Source organism: Papaver somniferum, chromosome 11 (assembly GCF_003573695.1).
Source record: "Papaver somniferum cultivar HN1 chromosome 11, ASM357369v1, whole genome shotgun sequence".
Classification (NCBI taxonomy): domain Eukaryota; kingdom Viridiplantae; phylum Streptophyta; class Magnoliopsida; order Ranunculales; family Papaveraceae; genus Papaver; species Papaver somniferum.
In genome coordinates this window covers 121285270-121312180 of record NC_039368.1, presented here as the reverse complement: position 1 = coordinate 121312180, position 26911 = coordinate 121285270, and the positions used below count along the sequence as shown (strand labels likewise).

The 26911-nt window shown below is 35.8% G+C and overlaps 4 protein-coding genes across 4 annotated transcripts; 2 read left to right on the top strand and 2 right to left on the bottom strand.

Annotated features, from left to right (window-relative positions):
- Window positions 1–9250: 9250 nt before the first annotated feature.
- On the top strand, window positions 9251–10464 carry LOC113325035 (glutathione S-transferase T3-like). The gene is made up of 3 exons (XM_026573276.1): window positions 9251–9514; window positions 9805–10069; window positions 10127–10464. The coding sequence occupies exons 1-3, from the start codon at window positions 9251–9253 to the stop codon at window positions 10462–10464; spliced, it is 867 nt and encodes a 288-aa protein (XP_026429061.1).
- Window positions 10465–11751: 1287 nt separating this feature from the next.
- Window positions 11752–12984, bottom strand: LOC113325034. Its single transcript, XM_026573275.1, has one exon. It carries the CDS (start codon window positions 12982–12984, stop codon window positions 11752–11754), a length of 1233 nt encoding a protein of 410 aa, XP_026429060.1.
- Window positions 12985–15213: 2229 nt separating this feature from the next.
- LOC113325422 (omega-6 fatty acid desaturase, chloroplastic-like) lies at window positions 15214–19910 on the top strand. Its single transcript, XM_026573629.1, has 9 exons — window positions 15214–15444; window positions 15788–16020; window positions 17037–17180; window positions 17291–17442; window positions 18491–18613; window positions 18756–18933; window positions 19025–19143; window positions 19354–19468; window positions 19580–19910. The coding sequence occupies exons 1-9, from the start codon at window positions 15327–15329 to the stop codon at window positions 19739–19741; spliced, it is 1344 nt and encodes a 447-aa protein (XP_026429414.1). The 5' UTR covers window positions 15214–15326; the 3' UTR covers window positions 19742–19910.
- Window positions 19911–20467: 557 nt separating this feature from the next.
- LOC113323575 (BTB/POZ domain-containing protein At2g24240-like) lies at window positions 20468–22367 on the bottom strand. The gene has a single exon (XM_026571896.1). It carries the CDS (start codon window positions 21972–21974, stop codon window positions 20646–20648), a length of 1329 nt encoding a protein of 442 aa, XP_026427681.1. The 5' UTR covers window positions 21975–22367; the 3' UTR covers window positions 20468–20645.
- Between the last annotated feature and the right edge of the window lie 4544 nt (window positions 22368–26911).

Below are 26911 nucleotides of genomic sequence, written 5' to 3'. Positions count from 1 at the left end.
GTCAATGAAACATAACCAGTGGTGCAATGTTGCGTGCGTATCTATTATAATGATACTTGGGCACAGATATCCATACATAGTGTGACTAGTCGCTTCTGTTAGTCAGGATATTATATGTTAGTTGGTGGTCCGATATGTATCATAACATTTTGTTTACATATTCTTAGTTGGAATGATTTCTTAGTGTTCAACAACACATACCATTGGGACTGGTCTCTCTAGAATCTGATTTAGGGTCTTACATAAATTGACGTCAGGCATATCTATAAGAAGTAAACAAATTGTTCATCTGTTGTAATAATACATCGCTCCTTTGGAGTACTGTATGGAGTACTTGGATGTTGAATGTCTAAAGAAGGTCAACAAGTACAATAAATTTCTTCGTCTGCAATGATTTTAGTAGTAATAGTGCTCAGTGGTTTGTTGTAACTATCAAATCAATCTTCCACTACTGAGCTTCAAAGTGTATCTTAGATAAAGGTACCAAATATTTGTATCAGGCTTTATTGTTATTTCTGTTTTAGTTTGGCTTTCCTTGGGTTCCATATTGTGGATAGTTCTGATCTTCTTGGTATGTTTTTGTTTGTTTATATACAAGACACAAAATATCATTTTTGGAGGGAGGAACCAGATCCGGTATCAGATGGTTCAATCTAGGGAACCTTAATCCCAGTAAATCTCTGTCAAATATTCACTAAATGTTACTACCATGTTTATTGATGAGCGGAACATAAAATATAGCAAGGTAGTTTACGGTTTACTCAAACTCAATAATTACTTTGAAGGTTAAAGCGATGTAAAGGCTTTTTTTTTAATAGATATTCGTAGTCATGTTTTTATGCATCGCTGGGAAAATATTCCAGTGAATCTGAATAAGTTAGGTTTTGACGATATTTCAGAACCTCAAACTTTCAATACATCGAACACCTATTGAAGTCTTTCAACTCTATAAAAAATCTCCTTCATATATATCTCACCTTACTTATTTTGATGATTTTGATTTGCAGACATGGGTATCAGAAATGATATTTCATTCAAGACGACTTACACTGCTGCAAGTTATAATAGCCCAGATCCTTGCTCTTAGTTGCTACCAATTCCTTAATGAAAGCCTAGGTCTAGCATCTCCTCGTAGTAATTTAGTCAGTTTTTCTTTTAATCTACCATTATTTTGGATACGAGCACACGTGTATGTTCTAATTGTAGTCATTGAAAACAATGAATAAAAGCAAATATCTAAATAAAAGAAATTCTGAAGTTGATTTGGGTTTAATTTTATTACCGAATAATCCTTTTATATATACTCTACCAACACCTTAAGCAGCTCAACTGGTAATGGTGAAACACTTGAGCAACTCAATATTTACTAGTTTAAGTTGTTGGTCAACGACGATTAAAGCACCTACCAACTAAACATTTGAAGGCAACAAATCTTGATCAGCGACACATCACGTAATCACAGAACTTCACCGACTGATTATTATGTAGCTGGAATCCTTGAGCAACTGGAATTTCAGCTCCCAGAGACCTCAACCAACTGCCAAGCAACAAAATATTTAGCAGGTAAACTCATTAACCAACGAAAATTAAGTTGATAGATCACTCAACCGTCCAAACATTTAGCGGGTAAAATCCTTTACCTACAACGCCAAACGCATAGAGAAACTAAAATTCAGTGGGTCAAATACTTCATCCGCTTCCAGCGTTTTAATATTTGCCACCTCCACCAACAATGTATAAGTCTTCAACAACATATATTTTTGTGGGTTATATATTTCACCAACGATAGATAGTGCTTACTGAAAAATTGTGCCAACCAGATTTTGAGTCGCTTCATTGATGTTGAAAGATATTTGTTCCAACGGAATCGTTGATATAGACCTTTAGAAAATAAGCCTTTAGCCTCTGAGCGTATCCATTGCCATGTCGGCTGTTATCGAGCTCCAGCCACCCAAAACGGCCATGTACCAACAAAATCCTGATAGTCGCTAAAGTCCAATTTTCTTGTAGTGTTGGTTTAGGCCAGGATTGTACAGATTGATCTCTTGAATCTAAAGTACTCCCGTGCAGTGCATTTGTTTAAGGTTTAGGCTCGTTTCTCATCCACACACCCAAATTTACCAAAACCGGAAGAAACAGTTTTCACCCACAAACCGTGATGAAGATTGTTTGGTGTTTATAGTTTGAGATGAGAGTTCAACTGAGACAAAGGAAGGAAGAATTCGACCTCAGTTGCCTGTGCCACACTGATTTAAGGTATCGCTCTTATTAGTAAAATCAGTATAATTCCAATACTAAGTTTATATGGTTGATAACTGAATTAAGGTCTGAGATAGGTGTTAAATGAAGTTTGGTTGTAGCTGAATTTTCTTGAGTTACAGATAATGGAGAAGATACAAGAATTAATTTTTATTTCAAGATGGGTATTTGGTATTGTTGTGATTACAATGAATGAAATGAGTTAGAATGGATTAGATTTCACTGAAGATATGGGTGTGCAGTGGAGTTTGTTTAACTGACAATGATGATTTTATTCATGGAAGTTTAAGTGTGCTAGAGAATGATTGGTGTTGTTTGTGTATATGAAGTTGTAGGTGTTATGGGATGGTCTGAATTAATGAGATTTTGCAGGAAATGTGGGTTTGGTGAGGTATGAGATTTTGATATGGTTATGGAACTGAGAATGATCCAAGATGTGCATTTAAAGTTGTAATGGTAGTGTGGTTGAAGCTACGGTGGACATGAGTGGTTAGTGGAGGTTTAAGAATTTTTTTGAGTGAACTAATGATTGATGTAGTGAAGAGTTGGAGATGGTGGATATGGAATTGAGTTACAGTTGCAACTTGTGAATTGGTAGAGACTCAATTTGAGTGTGCAAGATTATTTGAAGTGAAAGTGTTATATGAATTATTAAGGATTATAAGTAGTGGTTTGGAGTATTGCTGTGAAAGCTTGAAACTGCTATTGCAGGTAAGCTGAGGTTACGATAGTGATTAAATTATGAAGTTAGTGTTAATTGGTTGTATCTCTGTGATGACGAAAATTATAGATGTAAATTGGTAAAGTTGATGTGAATAATCATTGTAGAATTGTATGATAAATAAGAAAGTTATGTTGTATGAAATGAAGCTGAAATTGAACTTAGGCTTGTCAGTCATCCCAGTCAGTTGTCTGACTTATCTGATTCAATCGAGTCAGCTTAGTTGTGTGAGTTAACTCAGTAATTAGGATTTGATCCTATTTGACTCAGTGGACCAGTCTTGACTCAGTGGACCTTGACATGTTGATCACTGACTTAGACGTTGATTGTTAGTTGACCTGTGACCGTTAGTTGACTTAGAAGGACTGGACCTTAGTTTAACGGGCCGGTTTGTTGGGCTTGGACTTAGATCCAGATTTCCTATTGAACATGAATTAAACCTTTGTGGTCTGAATTAGTCTTTGGTTCCTTCTACAAAGTTGTAGACATTTATAAGACTTTGCTAATGGACTATGGAACCAACCTAATTGGATTAATAAATTCTTAGTTATTGTAAAGATAGATAATAAAAAGGTGTAGAACCATAAATGAGATTAGAACCATTAGTTTAATTTGTTTGATTATTGCGTGAGCTATTTTGACTAGATTCTTAGAGTTCTTGTATGATTAACAATTAGTCTTTATTAACAACGATCGATTCAAAGGATGAACCAGTGGATCGTGGATCTCGAGGTAGGAGTGGCTTGTCATCAAAAAATGTGGGAATTTACATTTAACTCTTTCGTGATTATTGTTGTTTTCTTTTACAAAAGTTTATGTTTAACAAATTCATGCATTGTCTGATTGTGTAATCCATGCATTGTTGTATTTTAATTCCGAAAGTATTGTTGATTCTTTTCAACTTTCCATGGTTCGGAAAGGAATTGTAATGCTTTGTTTGTCTTTATGAATATTTGGGAAATAAGAATTTCCATTTGAATGCTTGGGAAATAGGAATTCTCATCTGTGGTATATATGATACGCTCCTTCATTTATACCTACTTTCTTTCGAGCTTTTATGCTTATGAGGTGAATTTGGCACTCAATACCTATTAGGTGTGGAATTTGGCACTCAATATTATACATTGTTTGAAAGAAGAAGTTAGTTCCATATACATGATTGTTTATTTTTGTGAATTGGTTGTCTTTTAGTGTCTAGGAAAAACATGTGTTGTTTTTTTGATCATTCCAGTGATTACTTGAAAGTTAAATTTTATTTCTACTGGCACCCCTTTTAGGGATGATGTGCTCAACCATTCCCACTCTCAGTTTCAGAGACAGATCAGCGTTGCGCAGCGGAAGCTTTGAGGAGTTGAGTCCGTTAGTTGGTTAAATTCGGATATGTTTATTATGTTGTACATTCTATTTGTAAACCATATGACTATAGTATATGTATCATTTGAGAGGAGTTCTTGTATTATATATTTTATAGTGGGGCTAGTTTTGGGTTAAGCTTTGAAGCAGATTTCTTTACTGAATCTTTAATTAGTTGATTTAGATTCTTAGTGCCTCTTTATTTAGTTAATTTTTTGGATTAGTCAGCTGCTAGCTTTGGGGCGCTACAAGTTGAATATGCTTCCTCATTTTAGATGACACTAAATGACAACATTGATGGAGATTACCAGCTCGACAATGGGTATGGACTTCAAAGGCCAGTGAAGTTTTCAGTGTAATTCACTATAGTGATTGATATTAAACCCCAACATCTATAGTGATTGATATTAAAACAATATAACCGATTTTATTTTATTTTAAATAATGTCAGATCCTTAGGTGTGTAACGTGAAATTGGTAGAACATAAACAATTTTTTTATCCTTTCTACACAAGGGGACTTTCGGTTAACAAAATTTGTGTACACATAGTGAGGGTTCCTGTTGGGTGGTGGATTGCCCATGTATCCAATTCACCAGTTCCTTATATTGGGGAAGTTTGGAATATCTAGACAAAGCTTTCCTATGGGCAGTGTTAAATCCATCAAATCCACCAAGTTATACCAAGTGACATGTGAGCTAGGAGCAGGAAATGAGACAGCTACCAAATTTTCCATGAAAATGTCCATGATGACGTCCATAGCTGTGTCATTCTTCTGTTGCTTGATAGTTATGTTGTAAACAAATTAGCTACTCTACTGAATTTCACTGTTTTTCTAACATGCATTTACCCGGTTCTCTTTAGTAATACTAGAACTAAGACATTTGATTTTACATTTGATTTTGTTCTTTGATCCTAGCTACATTTGTTTTCACATTTGCATCTTGCTGATAGTAGATATATGTGTCTCCTAAAACTAGGATTAGTTGTTGGATCCCGACGGCAATCCATTGTAGCATACATCCACACGTAAACATATCTCCTCTAGGATTGTACATGGAACAGTTATTTCATCTTAGCATTAAGGTATATTTCCACATTTCCGCTGTTTAACTATGTATATTAAAGATTTCTCAGGTATAATTGTAACTGTCAAAAAAACGTTAATCCTTATAATTGGTGGAATTTTGTTTCTTTAAATAGAACCGTGAATGTCTTTGTTTGTTACCTGGATTGTCAAAAATTAGCACACAAGGGGGAGGCAGTAGTTTGTGATATGCAAACGGACAAATAATGGTTATTATGTTCTTCCCGGTATTTGGATCCAGTAGAGAGCATTGATCTGTTGGACTTGAAATTTGAACTAAACCAAGGAGCTTTAATTTAAATCCTAATGAGATGAACCAACTAAAAGGGAACGTTAGTCCAGGATGCTGTATAAATGATGGTGCTGGATTAAGTTAAAGACATGGCAATGGTGTTGCTTAACAAATTTGTCTGGAGTAAGTGGTTGCCTCCTAAAGCTTTCCTTATAGAAGGTTGATTTATCATAATTTTTTGCCTTCAAGAGTGGCACTTTGGTGTATATGGGAGTTTAGGTATCTGTCTAATCTACCACTGTTGTGTCCAACAGAAGTGGAAGATACAAGAATTACGATAAATTACACGAGCACCTAGCTTAAATTTATCATCTTCTTTGTAACTGCTTGCAGTTGCTTCATTGTCTTTGGTAATTAAGATGGGTGCTGCCAAGGGATGTTCAAACTCAGTATGAAAATGGTGCTACTTTAAGTTACAAGGAAGATGTGGAATTGTTGGTCCGAAGATTTTGTGTGCAGTAATTTTGGGATCTATGGGAGAACGCAATGAGGTGAAGCAAGAACAAGGGTGATCAAGTATGGTCACTGAAGCGGAAGCTGGCGATATAAAAACTTACAGGAAGAACACAAGGATTACGTGGTTCAGCATATAGCTTACATCCACGGCCACAGGAGAAGAGAACTCATTTCTGTATTGCAATTACAGTACATACAACAGAGACAATGACAGGACTTCTAGGAAATAGTTCTTGTCATATACTTTCTTCATTTCTAAAAAATAGGCAGGTTTCCTTTTTTGGATATGTCAAAAAATAGGCTTGTTTGAGGAAAGGTTATTTCCTACTACTGACACAGTTTCGCCTTTGGTATCTGAATCCGAAGAGCTGTCTAATAATGACATAGTTCCACCAGTGTTATCGGAATCTTTAGAGATGTCTACTTCACCTCATGTTTTACGACGCTCCAACAAAAATATTCACCCTCCTGAAAGGTTGAAAGATTTTGTAACTTATCATACAGTTTCTTATCCCGTAGAAGATTATACTCCCTCCGTTTCTAAAAAATAGACAGGTTTTCTTTTTTGGATATGTCAAAAAAATAGGCTTGTTTTTATATTTGGAAAGTCAAATGTTATGATTTTACTACTATACCCATAGAGGGACCACTCCTCTCTCTCCATTTTTTCTCGTAATATAAAAAGGGGGTCACTTCTCTCTCCTCTTTTTCTAATAAGAGATGAGCGAGGACCAAAGGATAAATTAGTAAAAAAGCATGGAAAAATGGCTCCAATGATTAGTTTTCTTAATTTTTGTAAAAACCAAACAAACCTATTTTTTAGAAACGGAGGGAGTATAAGAGTGTAAACAAGGCAAGAATAATCAACCAGAAGATATGGCAGTAAACACTCATATACGGGAAAGGGAAGAAGATAATCACAAATAATCTTCTCATATTCTCTTCTCCACCAGCAGTCGCTTAATATCTGGGCTCTAATGAAGACTTATTTAGGGAGTACTCCGTTCTGCAATAAAATTTAACTTGGGAGGAGACTGTAGTGATGTGATTGTTTCTTCATTTTTCTCGACTTGCATTATCGTCCATCCTTTATAAATGCTTTTGTTCCTTATGTAAATTTTTCAGAGGATTCCCAATGGCTCTGCTGATAGTAAATATGGTTTTTCATCCCAGTACTCTTAATCCAGGGAATCGTACCCAAACCATTGCAGAAGATGTTCTCTGATTTTCCGACCTAAAATTTGATATCCAGTTTCTAAATTTCAAAACTTGATCAAGTACTTCCCACTTTCCAGTTTTGATATAATTTTTATCCTCAACATTAGATAGCTTGATTGTAAAAAAACTGTTACCCAAAGGAATCAATTGATATTTATCGGTGAGCTTCCACTGTTGTTTTAAAATAGATGCATCTTCTGAGAACTTAATACAAGTCTACCAATTAAAGAGAAACGCCAAGCTTCATACCTATCGATATCTTGATCATCAATAAGATTCACTGAAGGATGAATTTCAGGATTTTTTGATAAGTCAACGATTTATGGAGCCATCTCAGAACCATCAATTGTTTCTTTAAAATCCATATTCGAAGAAAAAGAAGGCTAATGTCAATCATATGTATTAAATCTGTCTGAATAATACCTGAATTAATGAAGATTCACTAAAATCGAAGAAGGAAAACGAAGAAATAAAGACTGAGTTGTCACCGATTCGCAGACGTTCTCTTTCCTCAACTCAGTACCGGTTCACCTTCAACTCCTTTTACAGGAAATTAAGCAATCTAGAATATTGCTTTTTGAAAGTGGGTCAGATCTGATCACTTTGTAGGGAATGACACATATACTCAATTTCCATTCATTTCCTATTATATCTCCATTTTTTTCTCTTCAATTTTTTTTATCATATAAAATTTTGGGAAAAAAACTAACTGAACTTGCTAGTAGTATAGGAAAGGGTGAAAACACATCATAGTGAGGCTATTTTTTAACCCATAACACACATCTAAGTGCTTCTCCAATGATCATGTGGTCAGCTTCATATGTGGCATTGTGGGAAGACATCCTTTATCCTATATTTTAACAATTTTCCCTAAATATAAGGAATGGAAAAAATCTTTCTCCAACCCTATATTATTCTGAACCTTTCTTTGCCGAGCTGTAAATATTGATTTTTTTAATGAAAGAATTTTTTTGACTCCCTCCATTATTTTGGCGGCATCATAAATCTGGTAAACAGAATTCCCTCCAAAAACTAGGTCATGAGTTATCTTGATTTGCCTATAAATAAATAAGAATATGCAAACCCTGTTTCATCAGTTCTTTATTCAATCGCTTGATAGAAATTAAGATAAAGAGAAAATATTGGTGAGGTTCAATATTTTGTTTTCCTGCCGTTCTTTTTTTTTTCTTCAGATTCGGTAGATTTAATTATCATCCAGTTTTTCCCTTGGATGAGATGTAATCAACCTATATTGATTAAAGTTTTGTTACATATTCAAAGTAACAAAGCTGTACATCTGAATATATTTTTCATAATATTTTTAGTTTTTAGTTTGTTTTCCTGGTTGATTTCTAATATCAGGGCTTATATCATGATCTAGAGTAATCATATGGTTAACAAAAAATCATTATTTGATTGATATATTGGTTGTTTGTATGCTGGGGTTTGTCTGTACTATGCATGAATCTAATATTTCAATTTTTGGGAAGTTGTTGGTGAAGTATGTCAGACCCTATGTCGATCGAGTGTCAACAAGCAAACAAGGAAAATGAAAATATTCATGTTCCTGCAACTTCTCCCGATCCGACTACTGTGTTTGTAACCCCACAAACCCATTATCATCATTCCATTCAACAACCACAATTTCCTGTACAATACCCTCCTTTTGGTATGAATCAATTCAGTGGTCCGTTTTCATCGACTGTTGAACAACCATATGGGGTTGGGTATTCCTTCCAAAGTCATATGAATGCCCCATTTCCTCCTTTCGAAACTCAGTCGTTAAGAACTTCAGTAAAAAAAAGAAAGGAAAAGAAAAGAATCCTTCACCAATCCAATCTTCCAATCCTCCTCGTCGACTTTGGATGACAGCTGAAGACATCGCGCTGACAAAGGCATATCTCTACGTCTCTGTCGATTCGATTGTAGGGAAGGATCAGACAAGTGAAAGAATGTGGAGTCGTATTTTGGTTGCTTGGAGGGAGAACATGGGAACTTATGATGAGTTTCGAAAAGCCAATGGCTTATCATGCCGTTGGGGTCTGATCCAAGCTGATGTAACTAAGTTTCATGCTGCATATGAATCTATAGAGAGAGCTCCCAAAAGTGGAGTCTCGATTGAGAAAGTGGCAAGATATTCATTATTTTTCTTTTATAATTTGCAGTTTTAATATTATGCAAGAGGAAAGTATGTTATCAAGGTGTTTGCTAGGCATAACTCTTAAGTTTCTCCGTTTAAAATATGGCATGAAGATAATTTTCCATTTAATATAATGTACTGTAACTTACGTAGCAAAGCTTTGTGATATAAACATGTGGACTTCATGACAGTAGTTACCTATTACATAAAAAGTCTATGGATTCGATGATAAGATACTTTAATCGAGATAATTTATTGTTGTTGCTTCCACATCTGCAGAAACGAGATGCACTGAGAGTTTATAAGGAGACTGGGGATGGATCAGCATTCAAATTCGAACACTGTTGGGAAATTCTGAAAGAAAATCCTAAGTGGTGTTCACTTCAACTCACTAAGAATGGAACTTCAAAGAAAGAAAAGAAGACTAGTGAAGGTCTTGCTGATAGTTTAGCTCAGACATCACTTACTTCTTCACTACCTGATGGTGTCACAAATGTGGATACGGAGAACATTGATGTCGAACAAGGAGTTGCTCGACCACCGGGTAATAACACTAGCAAATCTAAACTCTAAAAAGCGCATGAACAGAAGAATATTGCAGGCATACTGAGTAGTTTCCAGTCTACAATTGAAAAGCAACACTTGTTTAATCAACAAGAACTGGAACTGAAGAAAGAAAAGGATAAAAAATACCATGAACTGATGGAGCTATTGGTGAAAAAGGAATTGGAACTGAAAGAAAAAGCTCAACAATTGAAGGAAGAAGCTCAAAAGGAGAAACAAAAATTAGAAAATAGAAAGGAATGTGAGCGCATTATGACAACTTATCTTACTCCTCTCCAACCCGCCATACGGAGGGTTTATGAACAAATGCAGGCGAAAATAATAAAGGAATGGGAAGAGGAAGGTCTTTTGGGGGATGACTGGTTGATGCTTTAAATTTCAGTATGCAGGTGCTAGTTTAGTTATTTGTTTCCTTAGATTGAGTTAGTCTTAGGTTAGTATTTATTTTAGTAAGTTGTTTTCTTGGATTGATTGAGTCTTAGCTTAGCATTCAATGATTTAGTACCTGCAGTAAGGTCACTATTGTGGAGATCCTTTACAGTCCATTTGGTGTCGAAACTTGATGTTTTCTATTAATCTTAAATAAAATTGAGTTTCATTAATCAATGCTTTCAATGTTATTTTTTATGTTGTTTTTGGTCTACAGTCAGCTGCAGATCCACAAGCGTAATCTAACGTATCTTGCTAAGCTGATTCATTCACATCAGTTCTGCATATACACTAAATTTCTCCGTCTGAGTGACCACCAATCATAAAAAACATAACAGTAGCCTTGTTTTTTAAGTCAAACACTGGAAATGGTTTGGGTAAGAAAAAAGTGTGGATGAAATTATTGGTGTTTTGTTTAGAGTTATACTGTGATGATAATAGGTTTTAGAGATAGTTTTCTCCTTTGTCATTTTGAAGCTTAAGAAGAACCCGTGTTAAAGAACTTGTTTTTTATTTTCATTAGTTGGCACTATATAGCACAAGATTTTGTACCTGCTATATTCAGTTTAGACCTTTACTATCACCTTATCCTAATTCTTGTTGCTTTTATAATTTTTCTCAATTCTAATTTATTATTCTCACGCATTGCAACAGTGAATTTATGAATTATTTGTATAGCTAAGCATTTTGTAAGACTTGTAAATCTTACTTTGGTGAATCCATTTCCATGTATACTGAAAACTAGCAGGACACAAGGATTTGTAAGGAACATGTACCCGTACCAAGGCAGAAGCAGATTTCATATCCTCCAACATATTTATATCAAGTGCCAGTGCAACTGTATCTTCTTTGCCTGCAAAAAATTCAGTCACTGGCAAACAAATAACGCGGTTACTTAGAATTTCAGTACTGCGAAGAAAATTTCAGTCCTGCAAATAGAGCTAGCAATTCTGCAGCAAATGCTGACAGTAAAAGAACTTGAATAGAAACCTTAATAATCACATGAATCATACAAATGTAACAGTATAAAATTTCAACACCCTGTATATGATAAGAAATCACCATTTCTGCATAAAATTGTAATAAAAAAATTGTACCCATTCAAAACAATACTGATCATCCATGAACAAAATAAAGGAAAAACCGCAATAGAAAATACTAATAAGGGTCTCCCAGTGATAACTCTAACCTGGGATGTAACCAACATCCTTATTCAAAACAATTAAAACACCATCAACTCCTACGCTGCAAATAAAGGAACCCTACAGTCTCTGAATCACCTAATTGATCCCATAAGTGGTTAATGATATCAATCTTAAGCTCGTTGTGCACTTCCTTGTCTCGAACCTGCCTTATTCGATTAATCATGTTATCGACTAAAAATGCGCAGTCATGCTGTGGAACAACAGGTTCAACATTTTCATCCGGAAGTGGCCTCCAACTTTCAGGGTCGACTCCTTGTTGACGCTCATGCGCAATGATCATATTATGCAAAATGATGCAAGTATCCCGAATCTTCCCAATATCTTTTACATTCCACATACGTGACGGCCTCTTAACAATATGCCACCTTGCTTGCAGTATCCCGAATGCCCGTTCCACATCTTTACGTACAACTTCTTGGCGTTTGGCAAAAAACTTCTCTTTGGTGGTATTAGGACTTGAGATAGTTTGGAGTAGAGTTGCATACTGAGGGTAAATTCCATCGGATAAATAATATCCCATATCATATTGATGGCCTTGAACAACAAAGTTACACGGTGGAGCAATACCATTAACTATGTCATCAAATAAAGGAGATCTGTCTAAAACAGAAACATCATTATTTGAACCAGCCATGCCAAAGAATGCATGCCATATCCACAGACTTTCGGATGGCACTGCCTCTAAAATTAGAGTGGGAACCTTCTTAAAACCATTTGTGTGTGTACCATGCCATGCCACATGGCAATTCCTCCAAGGCCAATGCATACAATCAAGGCTAACAAGCATTCCGGGAAAACCACGATCTTTTCCTTCTTTAAGCAACTTTTTGATGTCATCTTCGTTTGGTTTTCTCAAGTATTGCTCCTCGAAAACACCAATTATAGCATCACAAAAGAGTTTCAGGCATTCAACTACAGTACTTTCACCAATCTGAATGTACTCATCAACAGAATCAACTGGACAACCATATGCAAGCATTTTCAATAAGGCCATCATCTTTTGCAAAGGACTCAAATCATACTTCTTAGCAGCATCAACCCTTTGTGTAAAGTAGTCGTCATGGTTATGAATTCCACGTAGAATACGCTTGAATAGATCAATATCCATCCGATAGCGACGACAAAAATAACTTGGTGGATATTTCGACTCCCCGCCACTGAAATAATCTTTGATAATTAAATTATGACAAACCTTTCTATCGCGTTCGATGTATCTTCTACCCAAAACTGATCCACCATGAGGCCCCTTGACATTTATCATCGTAGTTGCAACCATGGATGGAACAATAGAGGTGATAATTCCAGTTGATTCCGTCTAAGTTGTCTCCAAACCGTTGTTTCTTTCTAAAGCTCTGGAAAACAGATAATGAATCATCCCCATCCAATTCACTACCATAATACGAACTATCATTGTCATATGGAAGTGTTGATGATGCCATCATGGATATTCAACCTAAAAAATGTTGTATATGCTCAAAGATCAATAAATATTACACAACCAGAAATCAAAAATTAACATATTACATATCAACGTTAAAGTATGTGACATCATGGACTTATTATTCTACTGTTAGAAAGAAACATCAAACATAGAAATCAAGTCGGCATAACTTTCTCTCTAAACTTTGAGACAAAGTCGGTAACAACGAAGATCGGTAGACAATTGAATGGTATTATACTATTACATTAACTCTAATTTTTTAAAGAAATAGAATACTGTAACAAACTATAATATTGATTTGGATATCGTCATGGAAATTCAATTAATCTATAAAAGAGGAGTTATTGATGAAAAGAAGAAAACATAGTTACCCGATTGATACACAGTACGTACGAGATGGTACGAGATCATTTTCTGGCTTTGGTTGAAAAAACAAGGGAGAAAGTAAGAAAAAGGGGAAGAAAAGCTTGGTGTTGGAAAGGAAGGAGAAAGGATATATAAATATCGTTAATCTATTTTATGATCAATAATTATTTTTAATAATAAAAATGTTGATTAGGATTGATACACATCCTCTTGGTGAACCTCTGAAACAAGAGGTCGAGCTAGAGGATGTCTATAGAAAAATATGCCATGTCATCTCCATGTTTGTTGAAGAGGTTAGGGTTGGAGAAAGATTTTAAGAAATATGGATTTGTATCCTACGTGGATGAAGACTTTTTTCCCCACACACATTCCATTGGAGAAGCTCTAAGAGAATCTCCAATACTAAGAATGAAAGTCATTCTATATGGAGGTCTTATTAATATTTTTCATTAGGGGTCATTCCTATGTGGCTAAAATAAATAAAAGTTGGACATTTTACCTTAAGTTTCATCTCCAATGCTAAAGTCTTCCTAAGGGGTCATTCCTATGAGGAAAAGATATCTTTGAAATTATCACCCAATAACAATACTTTTTAATTAAGAAAAATCAATTTTGGAATAAAAAATGATAATGTGTAAGTAGACCCAGGGTCATGGAGAAGGTGAAGATATGACTTTCTCCTTTACCCATTCTTATGAGATGGCATCCTTGTCATGATTTTTCATTAACCGTGACCCTAGCATTGAAGATTAATTTTTGGTTAAAAAAAGGTGTCATGTCTCTTTAAGACCTTCACCTCTAGCATTGGAGATGCTCTAAGGGATAGATAAGGAATAACCTCTACCATAGTGCATGGCCATAACACTTTTTCATGGTGGCGTGGCTGGTTTGTCATGCCGCGTGGTATGGCAATAGGAACAGGCTTCAGATCCGTGTATGATAACTAGAGCTTCACATGGGTCGGGCGGATCGGGTTTTAGCTAATACCAACTACCAACCCAACTATAACGGGCTTTTATTTTCATAACCAATCCCGAACCCACAAACATCGAGCGGGTTTTGACCCGCCCGCTACTGGTCGGTCGGGTTCGGGTTTAAACCTGCTTAAACCCGCTTCATATTATAGTTCAATAATTTCTGCAAGTTTTTCACCCGTAGTGTTTATATCTGTACCTGCTTTATATTCAATGATCATTCACACACATGTTTTAAAGTTTAAACATACTTCTTACTTAAGTTCTTAAAGCTTAAACATATTTGTACCTGCTTTTTTCGATTGTTGGTGAAGATTCGAAGTAGTTGTTGTTGTTGTCGTAGGTGAAGAAGAAGAACTGAGGAGGCCGAACAAAGAGGAAGTGATTAGAAAGTTGAGAGAAAGAGGGTTATCTTATCTACTAGTACCACTAGGGTTTCAATAACGGGCGGCTAGAATTAGTTTTATCAATGGTGTATATTTAACGGGTTTTTTCGGACGGGTTCGGGCAGGTTTTAGCTAATACCAACTATAACGGGTTTTTATTTTCATAACTAACTTCGCATCCACAACGGACGGGTTCAGATTAAAAATCCACGAATTTAACAGGTAGGTGCGGATTCGGGTAAGTTGGGTGGGTGTTGTGCAGCTCAGAATAATACTCTGTGCGAGTCCCTACGGATTCCTTTTCCCGAGCCCTTTTATCTACTTCTCTCTAGGGAACTTCGTGGTCCTCGGCGTTAAAACTCTTCCACACACAGATCGTAGGTCCCTCTTAGAACACCAGAGAGGCCTCTCTGCTCTGCATTATCTGCTGCTTCCCATGGCTTCTTCTTGCTGGCTTACAGACTCAACCTTTTCTTTCTCAGTTAAAACATATCAGGGACCTCTTCAAGGACAAACTCCTTGTAATGTAAAACTTGGTCCCAGAAATTCTCCGGGTATGTATTTCTTCTGTTCCTGATGGTTAATCTCACTGTTTTTACTAGGGTTGTTAACATTTATCAAGCTTATTCTCACTGTATTTTACTAGGGTTGCTAACATTTATTAAGCTTATTCTTTGGTTGATTCCATAGAGGTTTAAGGTCTATCTATATCCATTAAATGTTATGAGTGGCTAATAACGAATGAAACTAAAAGTTTGAAAATTTTCAATTTTATTCACACAATCAAATTCAGTTCACATTACAAGTACTACATTGTGTTTGTGTCAAGAAATTTGTGTAATTATTGACTAGGTTTGTTATCATACATCTGATAGATGTTGTTATTATGTTAAACAGGTACATCTTTTCTGAAATTAGGAAACCTTCTTCATGGAAGGGTTAGAGGTCATCCATCTCATAAGAAGAGAGCACAAAACATACAGGCTGTGTCAATTCCAGTTCCACCATCTACAATGAACAACGCCGAGTATAGGAGGAAGCTATCCGATAGCTATGGGTTTACCCAAATTGGGGAACCGCTTGCAGATGATATTACATTGAAGGATATTATTGAAACTCTTCCAAAAAAGGTATGCTCCTACCTGGTCTGCTAACTACAGCCTCCGCATTTTTTCTCACCTCAGGGCACCAGTTTTCTCTTCTCAGGGCAATAGTTAAAGTCGTTTCAATGCATTTCGTCTAATACAGGAAATCACACACTGTCACATGCTTGATATCATTTAGATATTAAGAAAGTGGTATTATGACTGGGAAGGATACCCCTTTTTTTTGGTAATGCTTATACAAATTTGGAAAAATAAGTTCCTGTAGTGGAATAGTTTGTTTCATGAAAATCACCCAATTGGGATTGCTCAGAATCTGGCATGCAAAGGGATATAGATCCCTTGATGGTTTTTGATCAAATACAGATCTGGAACATACTTAGCAGTTAGGTGCCGCACATATATTTGAAATGAAATACGACCAAGGATAGAGGTCCAAACCAATTAGATGGACTGATATCAGCGATTTTTTAATTTCAATGCATCAAGAGAATCCTGCTCACAAAAGTTTAGATATCATGGTCTGCAGTTAAGGTTTTGAGACCCTTGACGGATGCGATAGAAGCTATCTTCGTAGAGCTTAAGGATGTACCGAAAGTAGAAATGCAAGTCTCCAACCATGGTATGGGACATGCCCATGTTTCCGGTGCCCTAGGTCCACTAAAATAGTGGTCACCAGACTGCAGATTCTCAACAGGCAATGAAAGACACTTGTTGATGTTAAAAATACGTTCTACAGACATAAGATGGGCTCCCAAACAAGACTCAACTATGTTTAGCTGAGCATGCAATCAAGCAATGAGTGAAAACTTCATCCACCGTACTGTCACCATATTATTCATATCAAATTCATATCCTTGGATTGTGTTAGTTTTTAACCAAGTGCTGCAAAATAAATTGCCTTGCAGAGTAACTAGAGTTTTTTTTTCTGCTCTCAGAAGTCGGTCTCACTGTTATTGTCGAATTACTGCTACTCATTTATCGAAAGTTTTTGTTTTCCTATTTATTGTGTCCCCTAATGTCTGTTTCAAACTTGCTGTAAGGTATTTGAGATTGATGATGTAAAAGCTTGGAAAACGATTCTGGTATCCATCACTTCTTACACACTGGGGATTTTCATGATTGCAAAGTCTCCATGGTATTTACTTCCTCTGGCATGGGCATGGACAGGTACTGCAGTAACTGGGGTCAGTACGATGTTTTATTCTTTTCTTTAAAACTGCTTTCTTTTCTTCCCCTCGTGTAATTTGATTGACTATGTTTCTGAAATAGTTACTTCTTCTGTTTCCTCCTGAAGTTCTTTGTGATAGGTCATGATTGTGCTCACAAATCATTTTCAAGGAACAAACTGGTGGAAGACATCGTTGGGACACTCGCATTTTTGCCCCTCATATACCCATATGAACCTTGGCGCTTTAAGCACGATCGCCATCACGCGAAAACAAACATGTATGTTTTCTTATCCCTTCTTTTATTTATTTTTATTCAAGTAAATTATTGATGCACTCCTGCCAAATACTCAATATATATATTTTCTCTTCAAAACAATTATTTGAGTTATCAAATATGGAATTAATGATCAGAACAACTCACATTCAAGCGAAACAATAACTCTTGGTCCGAACACGTGGAAGTCTAACAGAAGAATGTAAAAAGAGTTACACTGATGATAATAAAGCTGATGAGTAATCAAGTGGCGCTCCTACATGATGAATGAGAAATCCATAGATCTTCCTGTTGAGTCCTTCAATCGTCTCCATAACCAATTCCTCACATTTTGCTCCAACACTATCTAACTAGTCCTTCACTCCCTTCAACGGTGATAGAACTGCAGCAATTGGACTACTGTTATCTTTAAGTGCTGCTATCCCTCCACCAATCATGTTTTTCTGAAATCCTGAAACCAGCATCCAGAGCCTTCTCAATGAACTTCAAAAACCACATCTGCATCTCCTTTATCAGACTCAGTACAAGTTTCCCCGTCTCTTCGACTCCACACCCTCTTGACCATGATAACGTGTTAAGTTGATCGGGTAATGCAACTCTTGAAGTCCTTTTAGGTAAACTCGTCCTTGGAGGTGATGGAAGAGGACCTGTATCCACTGAAGATAAGCATGGACCTTTTTGGTGGTGTCCCTCTTTGATTGCAAGTGTGACACTTCAAAATCAGTAGCTAAAGCAGCTTTGGTTCAAAGAGAAATGGGTTTAGCACGTTCTGTCAACACAATGTTGTCAGTTTTGTCAACAGCGGATGCATAAATTGATAGGAAACAATCATAGAAGCTTTAGTAGGATTCCTGGTGTTAGAGACGTCATTGATCCCAGCATATATTAATTCATTCTATCTTCCTTGTTCCCTTCACATGCATTTGTATTAGAGGAACAGGTCTAAATGCGGAAACTTCTAGTTTCCAAATAGTACTAAACCAGCATGTTCTAATTCTAACCCATTTCATTGTGATGTTGGGAATGGTTCGCTCTTCCATTCTAATTTCAGGCTGTCTGAAGATACAGCTTGGTGTCCTATTAGTAAAGAAAAGTTTGATTCAGCCCCAGCTTTCCGGAAGGCAATTGTATTCGGGTATGGTCCTTTCCGGACATGGATGTCGATAGCTCACTGGTATGATGCACCCTGAAGCCTACAATATTAATTTATTATGATTATGAAGTTGGCTTTTTTTTTTTTTTGATTACTGTCGATTTTTGTTTTAGTATTTCCTTTTAAAATCCGATAAAAATGGCTTATATTATCATTCATCTAGGTTACTGTGGCACTTCGATTTGAAGAAGTTCAGACCAAATGAAGTTAAAAGGGTGCAGATAAGCTTGACTTGTGTGTTTGCATTTGTTGCAATTGGGTGGCCATTAATTATCTGGAAAACAGGACTTGTTGGATGGATTAAGTTCTGGTTGATGCCATGGCTAGGTTACCATTTCTGGGTAAACACAATTTGAGTTTTAATTGTGGTTTCGTAGAATAAAACCTTGGGTTTCCTCTGACCGTTATTTTAACTGATCTTATGAATTGTAGATGAGTACTTTCACAATGGTGCATCACACAGCTCCTCACATACCATTTAAAGCTTCAGATAAGTGGGATGCCGCTCAGGCCCAATTAAATGGCACAGTTCATTGCAACTATCCTCGTTGGTAATGCTTATCCCCTGTTGACATTTTCTCCTTTTCTCTTCATACTATAGCATCTAATTATATTGTTTTAGCGGTGCAGTATTCTAGTAGTCATATACTTTATCATAAAAGCTTAACACTGTAAATGTGTTTGAACACGGAACAAGTTGTTTTACGTCTTTATTGTTATTTTTATGAGGACTTGAACATGTTTTTCATTGTTTTGAGCAGGATAGAGATTCTCTGTCATGATATCAATGTGCATATTCCTCACCATATATCTCCACGGATACCTAGCTACAACCTACGAGCAGCTCATAAATCTTTGCAAGAGAACTGGGGCAAGGTTATTAGATATATTACTATTCTCTTGTAATCTTTTCTTTACTTCCAAAACCTCCTGTTTACAATCCGGTTTGCTGTTTCTCATATCTGGCCTGTCTGCACAATAATGCAGTATCTGAACGAGGCAACATGGAATTGGCGTTTGATGAAGACTATAATGACAGTCTGCCATGTTTACAGTGAGGAGCAAAATTACGTTTCTTTTGATGAAATAGCTCCTGACGAATCTCAACCAATTACATTCCTTAAAAAAGTCATGCCAGATTTTGCTTGATTAGACCTTACTGGGATTCCTTTAATTCTTTCTTAAATTCGTATTAAAATTATCTATCACCAAAACACACTTTTGGATGCAGGCATCTAAGTTTTCGTCTTTCTCTAGTATTGAAACAAATATATCGAGAGAATGGAAGAATATAAGAAGCTCTTTGCATTCATTGATTGGCACCAGTAATAATTGTTATCTGCATTTCACATTTTTTACCTAATTATTCTGACTGCAATTTTGCAGTAACTACAAGTATGGGAAGAAGAAAAGTTGGTCCATTTTAGTTGGTCTGATGATATGGGTTTGGTTAAAAAAAAAGGGTCAAAGCAGATCTAGGACCACAATGAGAACCACTTAACTTGAGGTTCACACTGAAGGCTAGATAGAGTTGGATACAAAAAGTCTAACTTATCAAGAACTCATACTTTCTGATCCCCTATTGGCAGTTGCAACTGCTCACATGGAAAAATAAAAAGCACTTTTGATGGACAAATTCTTTCTGCAACCAAAGCAGTAAGGATAATGGCATCAAGTAGTTATCCAGATAAGTGAAAGAGAAAGGAGCAAAAAAAAAAAAGAAGAAAAAGGAAAACATCTGAAACATTCTTACCCTGGTCAATCCAAAAACCGAAAAATGATAGAAAACGCGCTATTTACTGGCTCATGGCAACGGAAGAAGAGATACTCTTTGACAAAAAAAAAAAAAAAAAGAACACCAAGTCCACTTCCATATATGAGCATAAATAATCAATTTTCTTTTTTCATTCATTTTATTGGGTATCAATATGAACAAACATCTCACAATCATACTATAAAAAAAAAAAATCCATCCTAAATCACTGTGTATAGGCACCTATGTCATTACACTTGTCTTGTTACTACTACAACTGCTACTACCAACTGTTTAATGTCAAATAATTGGGGGAGATGGAGTCTCCCACACGTCGAAAACATTCTCCTCGCTGTGAAGAGCGAAAAGACGGTCACCACCAATGGAGAAATCACAGATTGAACCACCATAACTTCTTCTCAAACTGGATGTCAACACCCAGTCAGGACCACTAAAAACAGATATACTATCATTCATTGAAGAAAAGAGTTGCCCTTGATGTAATGTTAACTTAGGATAACAAGGTTCATCATGCATTTTACCTTTCGTCAGACGACTTCTAGAACTCCATCTAATGCTACCAACACCACTTCTCAAATCCATAAACCCCAAATCTTCATACTCATTAACGACACATATCGAATTGCTCTCTTCCATTGCAATTGCATCGCGGACGCGTTTCTCGTCTACGGTTATAGGCGCTCCGATATCTGACCATGACCATACCATAGTTTTATCTCTGAAATCCAAAAGACTAATGTAACAGTTATCCTTCCTTGGGAACAAAGTGGCAACCAACAAACAATTACTCCCGTTCAACCATTGGATTTTATCAGCATCACCAAGTGACCAACCTAGTGATTCATAGAAGAAATCAATCTGTTTGCCGGTAACTTGATCCCAGACACCAATCCCATACTCATTACTTCTCCCTTTACAACTTGCAAATATCTTACTGTCGGAATTAAAACATAGAGCTCCAGCAGTAAAGCTTTTCACCTGATTTTCATGGTTCACCTGAAACTTATACCTTAGATCCCCTGAAGACGAACTAAAGAGACCCATACCACCATCTTCTCTGCCTAATCTTTCACAAGCACTAATCACAATACTCTCTGAATCAATCCATCCAACATCATTCACTCTTTGATAATCGAGATTTAGCGGCGGATGTTCTTCGAGCATCCAATCATAGACATGAACCATACTACCATGTGCAACAGCAACACCACCATCAGGACCAGCTCTAATTGCAGTACCATCACCAGGAGCACGACCTCTAACTGAACCTGTTAGCCTTAACCTGTTACCATCAAATTGTCCCCATTTTGCACTTCTGACATGATCAAGGACACCGTAAAATAGAGCTTCTCTGTAGAGTAATTTTTCAGGTATGTTAGGTGGGATATAAAGCTCACCTGTTCTTAAAACATCGAGCAGAACAGAGAAACAATCCGAGTTTCGATCTATGAAGTGTTCTTCGTTGATTTCTCTTGGTCTTAGGTTCCATTCATCGTCAAACATAGCTCCAAACATTGAATTCCTACCTGCGTTTGCAAGTGTTGTTGCTGTTGTTTCAAAGATTTTGCCTCCGACATTAAATCTCACCTTGTCACCTTGGAATCCCATATTGTGGAGGGGTTTTTCAAGGAAATTGGACCAAAGATTTTGATGATTGTTATATCAATCAATCAGAAATCAATTGGCACAGAAGAAAAGAGATTTACAAGAAGATAAAGAGATTAGAAATCAATCCAACGAACAAACTGATTGATTAATCTAAAACAGAATAAAAATAATGATAAGAACAGAGCAAGTTGGAAAGGAAATGAAAGAATCTGAATCTGATTGAAATGAAAGAATCAAAGATGAAGAGAGGGAAATTTGGGAGATGGGTTTTCATCGTTTGTTTTGGTTGGAGGATTTGGTTTTGTAGAATTGGAGAAGAAATTGGAGCCGAGTTGTATTCAAAATTGACTCTTTTTCTTTTCTCATTTTCGTTTTTATTTATTTTTAAAAGTTTTAATTTTTGGGAATTTATATTCCGAACCTTCAGTTTTTAGGGTCCAGCTTTGTCTTTTGGTCTTTGTCAAGAAGACTTCCCAACCTTCTTTCAAAGTCATTGTTGAGCACCAAATTTGTAGTTAGTTGTTGGTGTTTTTTTACATTTTGGATCAAATCCCAATTTGGGAAAAATTTGTAGTTAGTTGTTGGTGTTTGTTGAAAGGAATAAACTTTTAACACTAACAAATTAATTATATCAAGTGGCAAAATCAGAATTGAGGATATGTAAAATAAAAGACAGCTTCACTCAACATTTGTAATCACATAATCTCTTACTGACAATCCTATCATCCCTTATAATTCGAGCATATTCTTCCGGAATGTTATACCAAAAATCAAAAGAAGAATTGTTAGTTCTAGTTTTATTTGCTATCACATGAGCAACATTTATTAGCTGTTTTTTTTACATAATTCATACCTAAAGAAAAGTAGTTACTAGATGATTTATTTCTACCACTATCCCTTGGTTCATCCAGTGAACAAAATAATTGGCATTGTTAAGAGAGTTGACGACATTTTGGAAGCCTGCTTCAAAGATAATATTGTCAAGCTTCCTTTCCTTGGCCCACAAAAAGGCTTCTTTCATGGCCAAGCATTATGCTTATTCTGCGTCTAATCCTCCATGGAAGTATCTGCTTCTGATGCCCCATCATGTACCTGTGAAATCCCTGACAATCAGTACAATACCAATATTTCATGTACTGTGATCATAAGAAGCATCTATATTCATTTTGAATTGATTATTTATTTGGGGAGGCCAACATTCTATATGATTTGTAGAATTACCACCACCATGAGAATGCAAATTTGAAGAACATTGAGAAACCAGGATATGAATGCTATTAACAGTATGCCATTTATTTATGTTTATGTTTTGAAAAGCTTTCATGCATCTATTTTTCCAAATTTTCCGGACAGTGCACATAAGAGTTAGAATCCAAGTGGTTCTAGCTTCTGAGTCAGTATTCTGGGTTTGAGAAAACCAACTAATGATCCACTCAACAATATCCATGTTATATGTTTGAATGTTAGACACATTAGCTTTCAATGATAGCCAAACTGATCTAGCACGATCACAGTCAATTAGAAGATGTCGTAATGTTTCCTCTTGAGAATTGACAATATGGACAATTGATATCTATATTTCTTTTGTAGGAACTTAACTTTTTCCTGGTAGGGACTATCCCTTTTAAGCATTTCCGAATGAAGAGCTTCACTTTGTGAGCAGCTTTTGATCTCCATAGTTGTTTCCATATTTATTTTGGTATCTGTTGGGATTGTTGATTTCTTATATGATTACTACAGGTTAGAGCTTTGTAAATAGACTTAACTGAGAATTCTAATGCTCTAGTTGGTTCCCAGATCAGTTTATCCTCACTATTTTTCACTAGATACATCTTTAGGATCATGTCATCTATGTGATTGGGAAAAACATCTTGAATGAGCGGAACATTCCATCTTTTTGGGTTATGAATCATGAGATCAGATAAAAAAACAATTCTGACTGATTCTTTGAAAGTATCTTTTGGAGTTTGAGGAGTATCTAAACCTCTAAATCATTTATCATACCAAACCAGAGTTTTGGTGCCACATCTGACATCCCATCTATGAATGTTTTTAACATTTTCTAAACCTAGCTTTATTCCTTTCCAAATCCAAGAGGAATTTTGATGTCTTTTCTGCAGATGAATGAATTCGCAATAAGGAGAGTACTTAGCTTTCATACTCTTAAACCAAGGTTTATCTGATTCAGTACACACTCTCCAGTTAACTAGTTATTCATACACGACGAATATTTTCTTTTTCTAATTTAGCTTGTGTATCTCTATAGAAATAAACCAAGAAATAAATTCTGCTTTCTTTTCTGATCGGTAAAAAAGGAAATTTTATTGACCACCATCAAATATACAACAAAGGAAGAGCTAAATAAGTAGCAGAGTATTCTCTAGATTAAAGGAAATCAAAGTACATTTTAGGCTAAATATTTATGACATCACTGAAACTAGTAGCTTCAAAGTCCTTTATCTTTTGATGCGCCTTAATCTGAGTGTTGGTTTTGCTGTAAAAATCCATGACACTTCTTTCCGTCCAAATACTCCATAATATTGAAACAAGGATTATGTACCAAATCTGAAATTGTTGCTTAGAAGCATCTAGATATTCTAAGAAAACAGTAACTGAAAAGAGACAATTTTTTAAAACTTCTGCTGCAATTTTTCTCCAAAATAAGACCAAATTATGCCTGCAAAATCACAATGTAAAAATAGATGGTTGACAGATTCATTTTGAAAGCAAAAATGACATGTCATTAATACCCATTCTCCTAACATATCCCTTGTTGGCAAACTTTTATATGCCAAAGTCCATAGAAAAAAATAAAATTTTGGTAGTAATTTCAGCTTGAATATACTTGAAAACATGTCTCTGATTCTGGTCATTAGGTATGTCAGCAAGCACCTCATAATTTGATTTAACTGATAATTGACCTTTAGCACCAATAGGCCATTTGACTTCATCATATACATTTTTGTCAAGAGAAACCGAACTCAATTTGCTTTGCAGTTGAAATGGTTAAAGCCTTATTGCATCATTAAGTTTTCTAAATAAACCTAAATTCCAAACCGCATCCTCTTCCACAAAAATGTCAGCTACAAACTTGTCTTGCTTCTAAAGCATATAAATAGGTTTAGGTATTTTAAATGTAATGGTATTTTAGGAAACCATGCATTCATCCAAAAATTGGTACTATTACAACATTTTATTTTGAAATGAATATGATTTCTGAAAATAGATTCACATTTCATTAAACCCTTCCATACATAAGTGTGGCAAGAAGTTTTTGGAATTTTAAAGAACCGTTTATTTTGTTGAGCTTCATATTTATCAAGAATAATGTTTTTCCATAAACACCCCTTTCAGTTGAAATCTCACTGCCATTTAATTAAGAGAGCCTTATTCATTTTTTGCAAATTTTGGATACAAAGTACACCGAGTTTTCTTCTCTTACATAAATCATTCCATTTAAGAAGATGAAATTCTTATTTCCTTTATTGTCATTCCAAAAAAAATCCCTCGTAGACTTTCTAAGTTGTTTTGTATGATCAATTTTCTCCATGATTAATAAAATCCCGACTATTATTAATATAATAAAATTCTGACTGCATCAGAATAAAATTGAAAAGAACCCTATTATTGGGGCTTAAAAGGGTGGGTTTTTTGGGGGCTATTTAGGGTCATGAAATAGTGATAGTGAACACCCCCTATCACTATTTTTCATAATGACTAATATGACCCCATTTGATTTGAGATAATAATTTTGATTAACATTACTAATCATGATTAGAAAATCTATTAAGACTAATTCATCTATTTAAGTTAAGTAATGAAGATGAAAATCAAAACAAAACAAAAAATCAGAGGGAAGAGAAGAAGAAGAAGAAGAAGAAGAAGAAGAAGAAGAAGAAGAAGAAGAGGAGGAGGAGGAAAAAAAATTTGGGGATTTTTTTTTGGAAATGAGTGATTCAAGCAAGAGAAAATATTTTTGAACCTACCAAGGTGAAGGGCAAGGGTAGGCCTTCGAACAAAAAAAACAAAGAAAAAGGACAGGGTAGAAGCTAAGAGAAAGGTTCAAGAGGGTCCACAATTGACTCCTTCAATGCGAAGAGATCTTTCGGGTTTTGAAAAGTTGAACGAGTTGTACAACGAGTCGAAAGATACAACTACAAACAAACGTAAAAGAAATGAAATGGAAAAAGGCGGACCAAGCCGAGCTAGTGAAATGAAAGTAAAAGGCCCCGAGAAGAAGGTGGTGGTTGCATCCCAAGAAGGTTCAAAAAGAAAAGTTAATAGTGGAGTCAAAATTAAAGAACCGGTTGTTCCATCCGAACAATGTTCAACAACAAAATAAGGTAGTAGGGTCCAAAGGAAAGTTGGTAGTGTAGTTGGTATGAAGCAATTAGCGAGAAGCCTAGGTAATGATGTCAAATGAAAAGTATCGATAGTCGAACCATCGCAAATAACCCCACAAATAGTTGTTTGTGGAGAGAAAGAGGCGATTTGTATGGACGTAGGATCAGGTATATAACCCCTATAGATGAGGAAGGTAATTATATCCGACCTACATATACCATATACAAAAATTACATGCACTTTTTACCATATTTTATTCATGAGCACGTCAAGTCCACCGACGATGTTGCGGGCGACGGAAATTGTGGTTACCATGTGTTCGTAAATCAGCTTGGACCCTTTGAGGATGCAAAAGATTGGAATGTAGACAAAATTACTTATATAAGGGAAAAATGTTTGCTTGATTTACGTGGTTTCCCCGATTTTTACAGGCTAATGATGAGATTCGAAAAAGATGAAACGAAGGCGGTGCTAAATGAGAAGTTCCAAGCATTTGAACGGTGTTTAAGGGGAAACACTATATTGACAAGTGAATATTGGATGAGAATGCCAATATGTGGCTATCTGCTCGCCAACTCATTCCAATGCGTTAT

Bases quoted from the DNA above. Each gene is read 5' to 3' on its own strand.
- LOC113323575 (XM_026571896.1), bottom strand. From the start codon at position 21,974: ATGGGATTCCAAGGTGACAAGGTGAGATTTAATGTCGGAGGCAAAATC.
- LOC113325035 (XM_026573276.1), top strand. From the start codon at position 9,251: ATGACAGCTGAAGACATCGCGCTGACAAAGGCATATCTCTACGTCTCT. The intron at 9,515-9,804 runs GCAAGATATTCA...CCACATCTGCAG, and splicing joins GAGTCTCGATTGAGAAAGTG to AAACGAGATGCACTGAGAGT. The intron at 10,070-10,126 runs GTAATAACACTA...AGAATATTGCAG, and splicing joins AGGAGTTGCTCGACCACCGG to GCATACTGAGTAGTTTCCAG.
- LOC113325422 (XM_026573629.1), top strand. From the start codon at position 15,327: ATGGCTTCTTCTTGCTGGCTTACAGACTCAACCTTTTCTTTCTCAGTT. The intron at 17,181-17,290 runs GTCAGTACGATG...TTCCTCCTGAAG, and splicing joins CAGGTACTGCAGTAACTGGG to TTCTTTGTGATAGGTCATGA. The intron at 18,614-18,755 runs GTATGATGCACC...TCATTCATCTAG, and splicing joins TGGATGTCGATAGCTCACTG to GTTACTGTGGCACTTCGATT.
- LOC113325034 (XM_026573275.1), bottom strand. From the start codon at position 12,984: ATGATAAATGTCAAGGGGCCTCATGGTGGATCAGTTTTGGGTAGAAGA.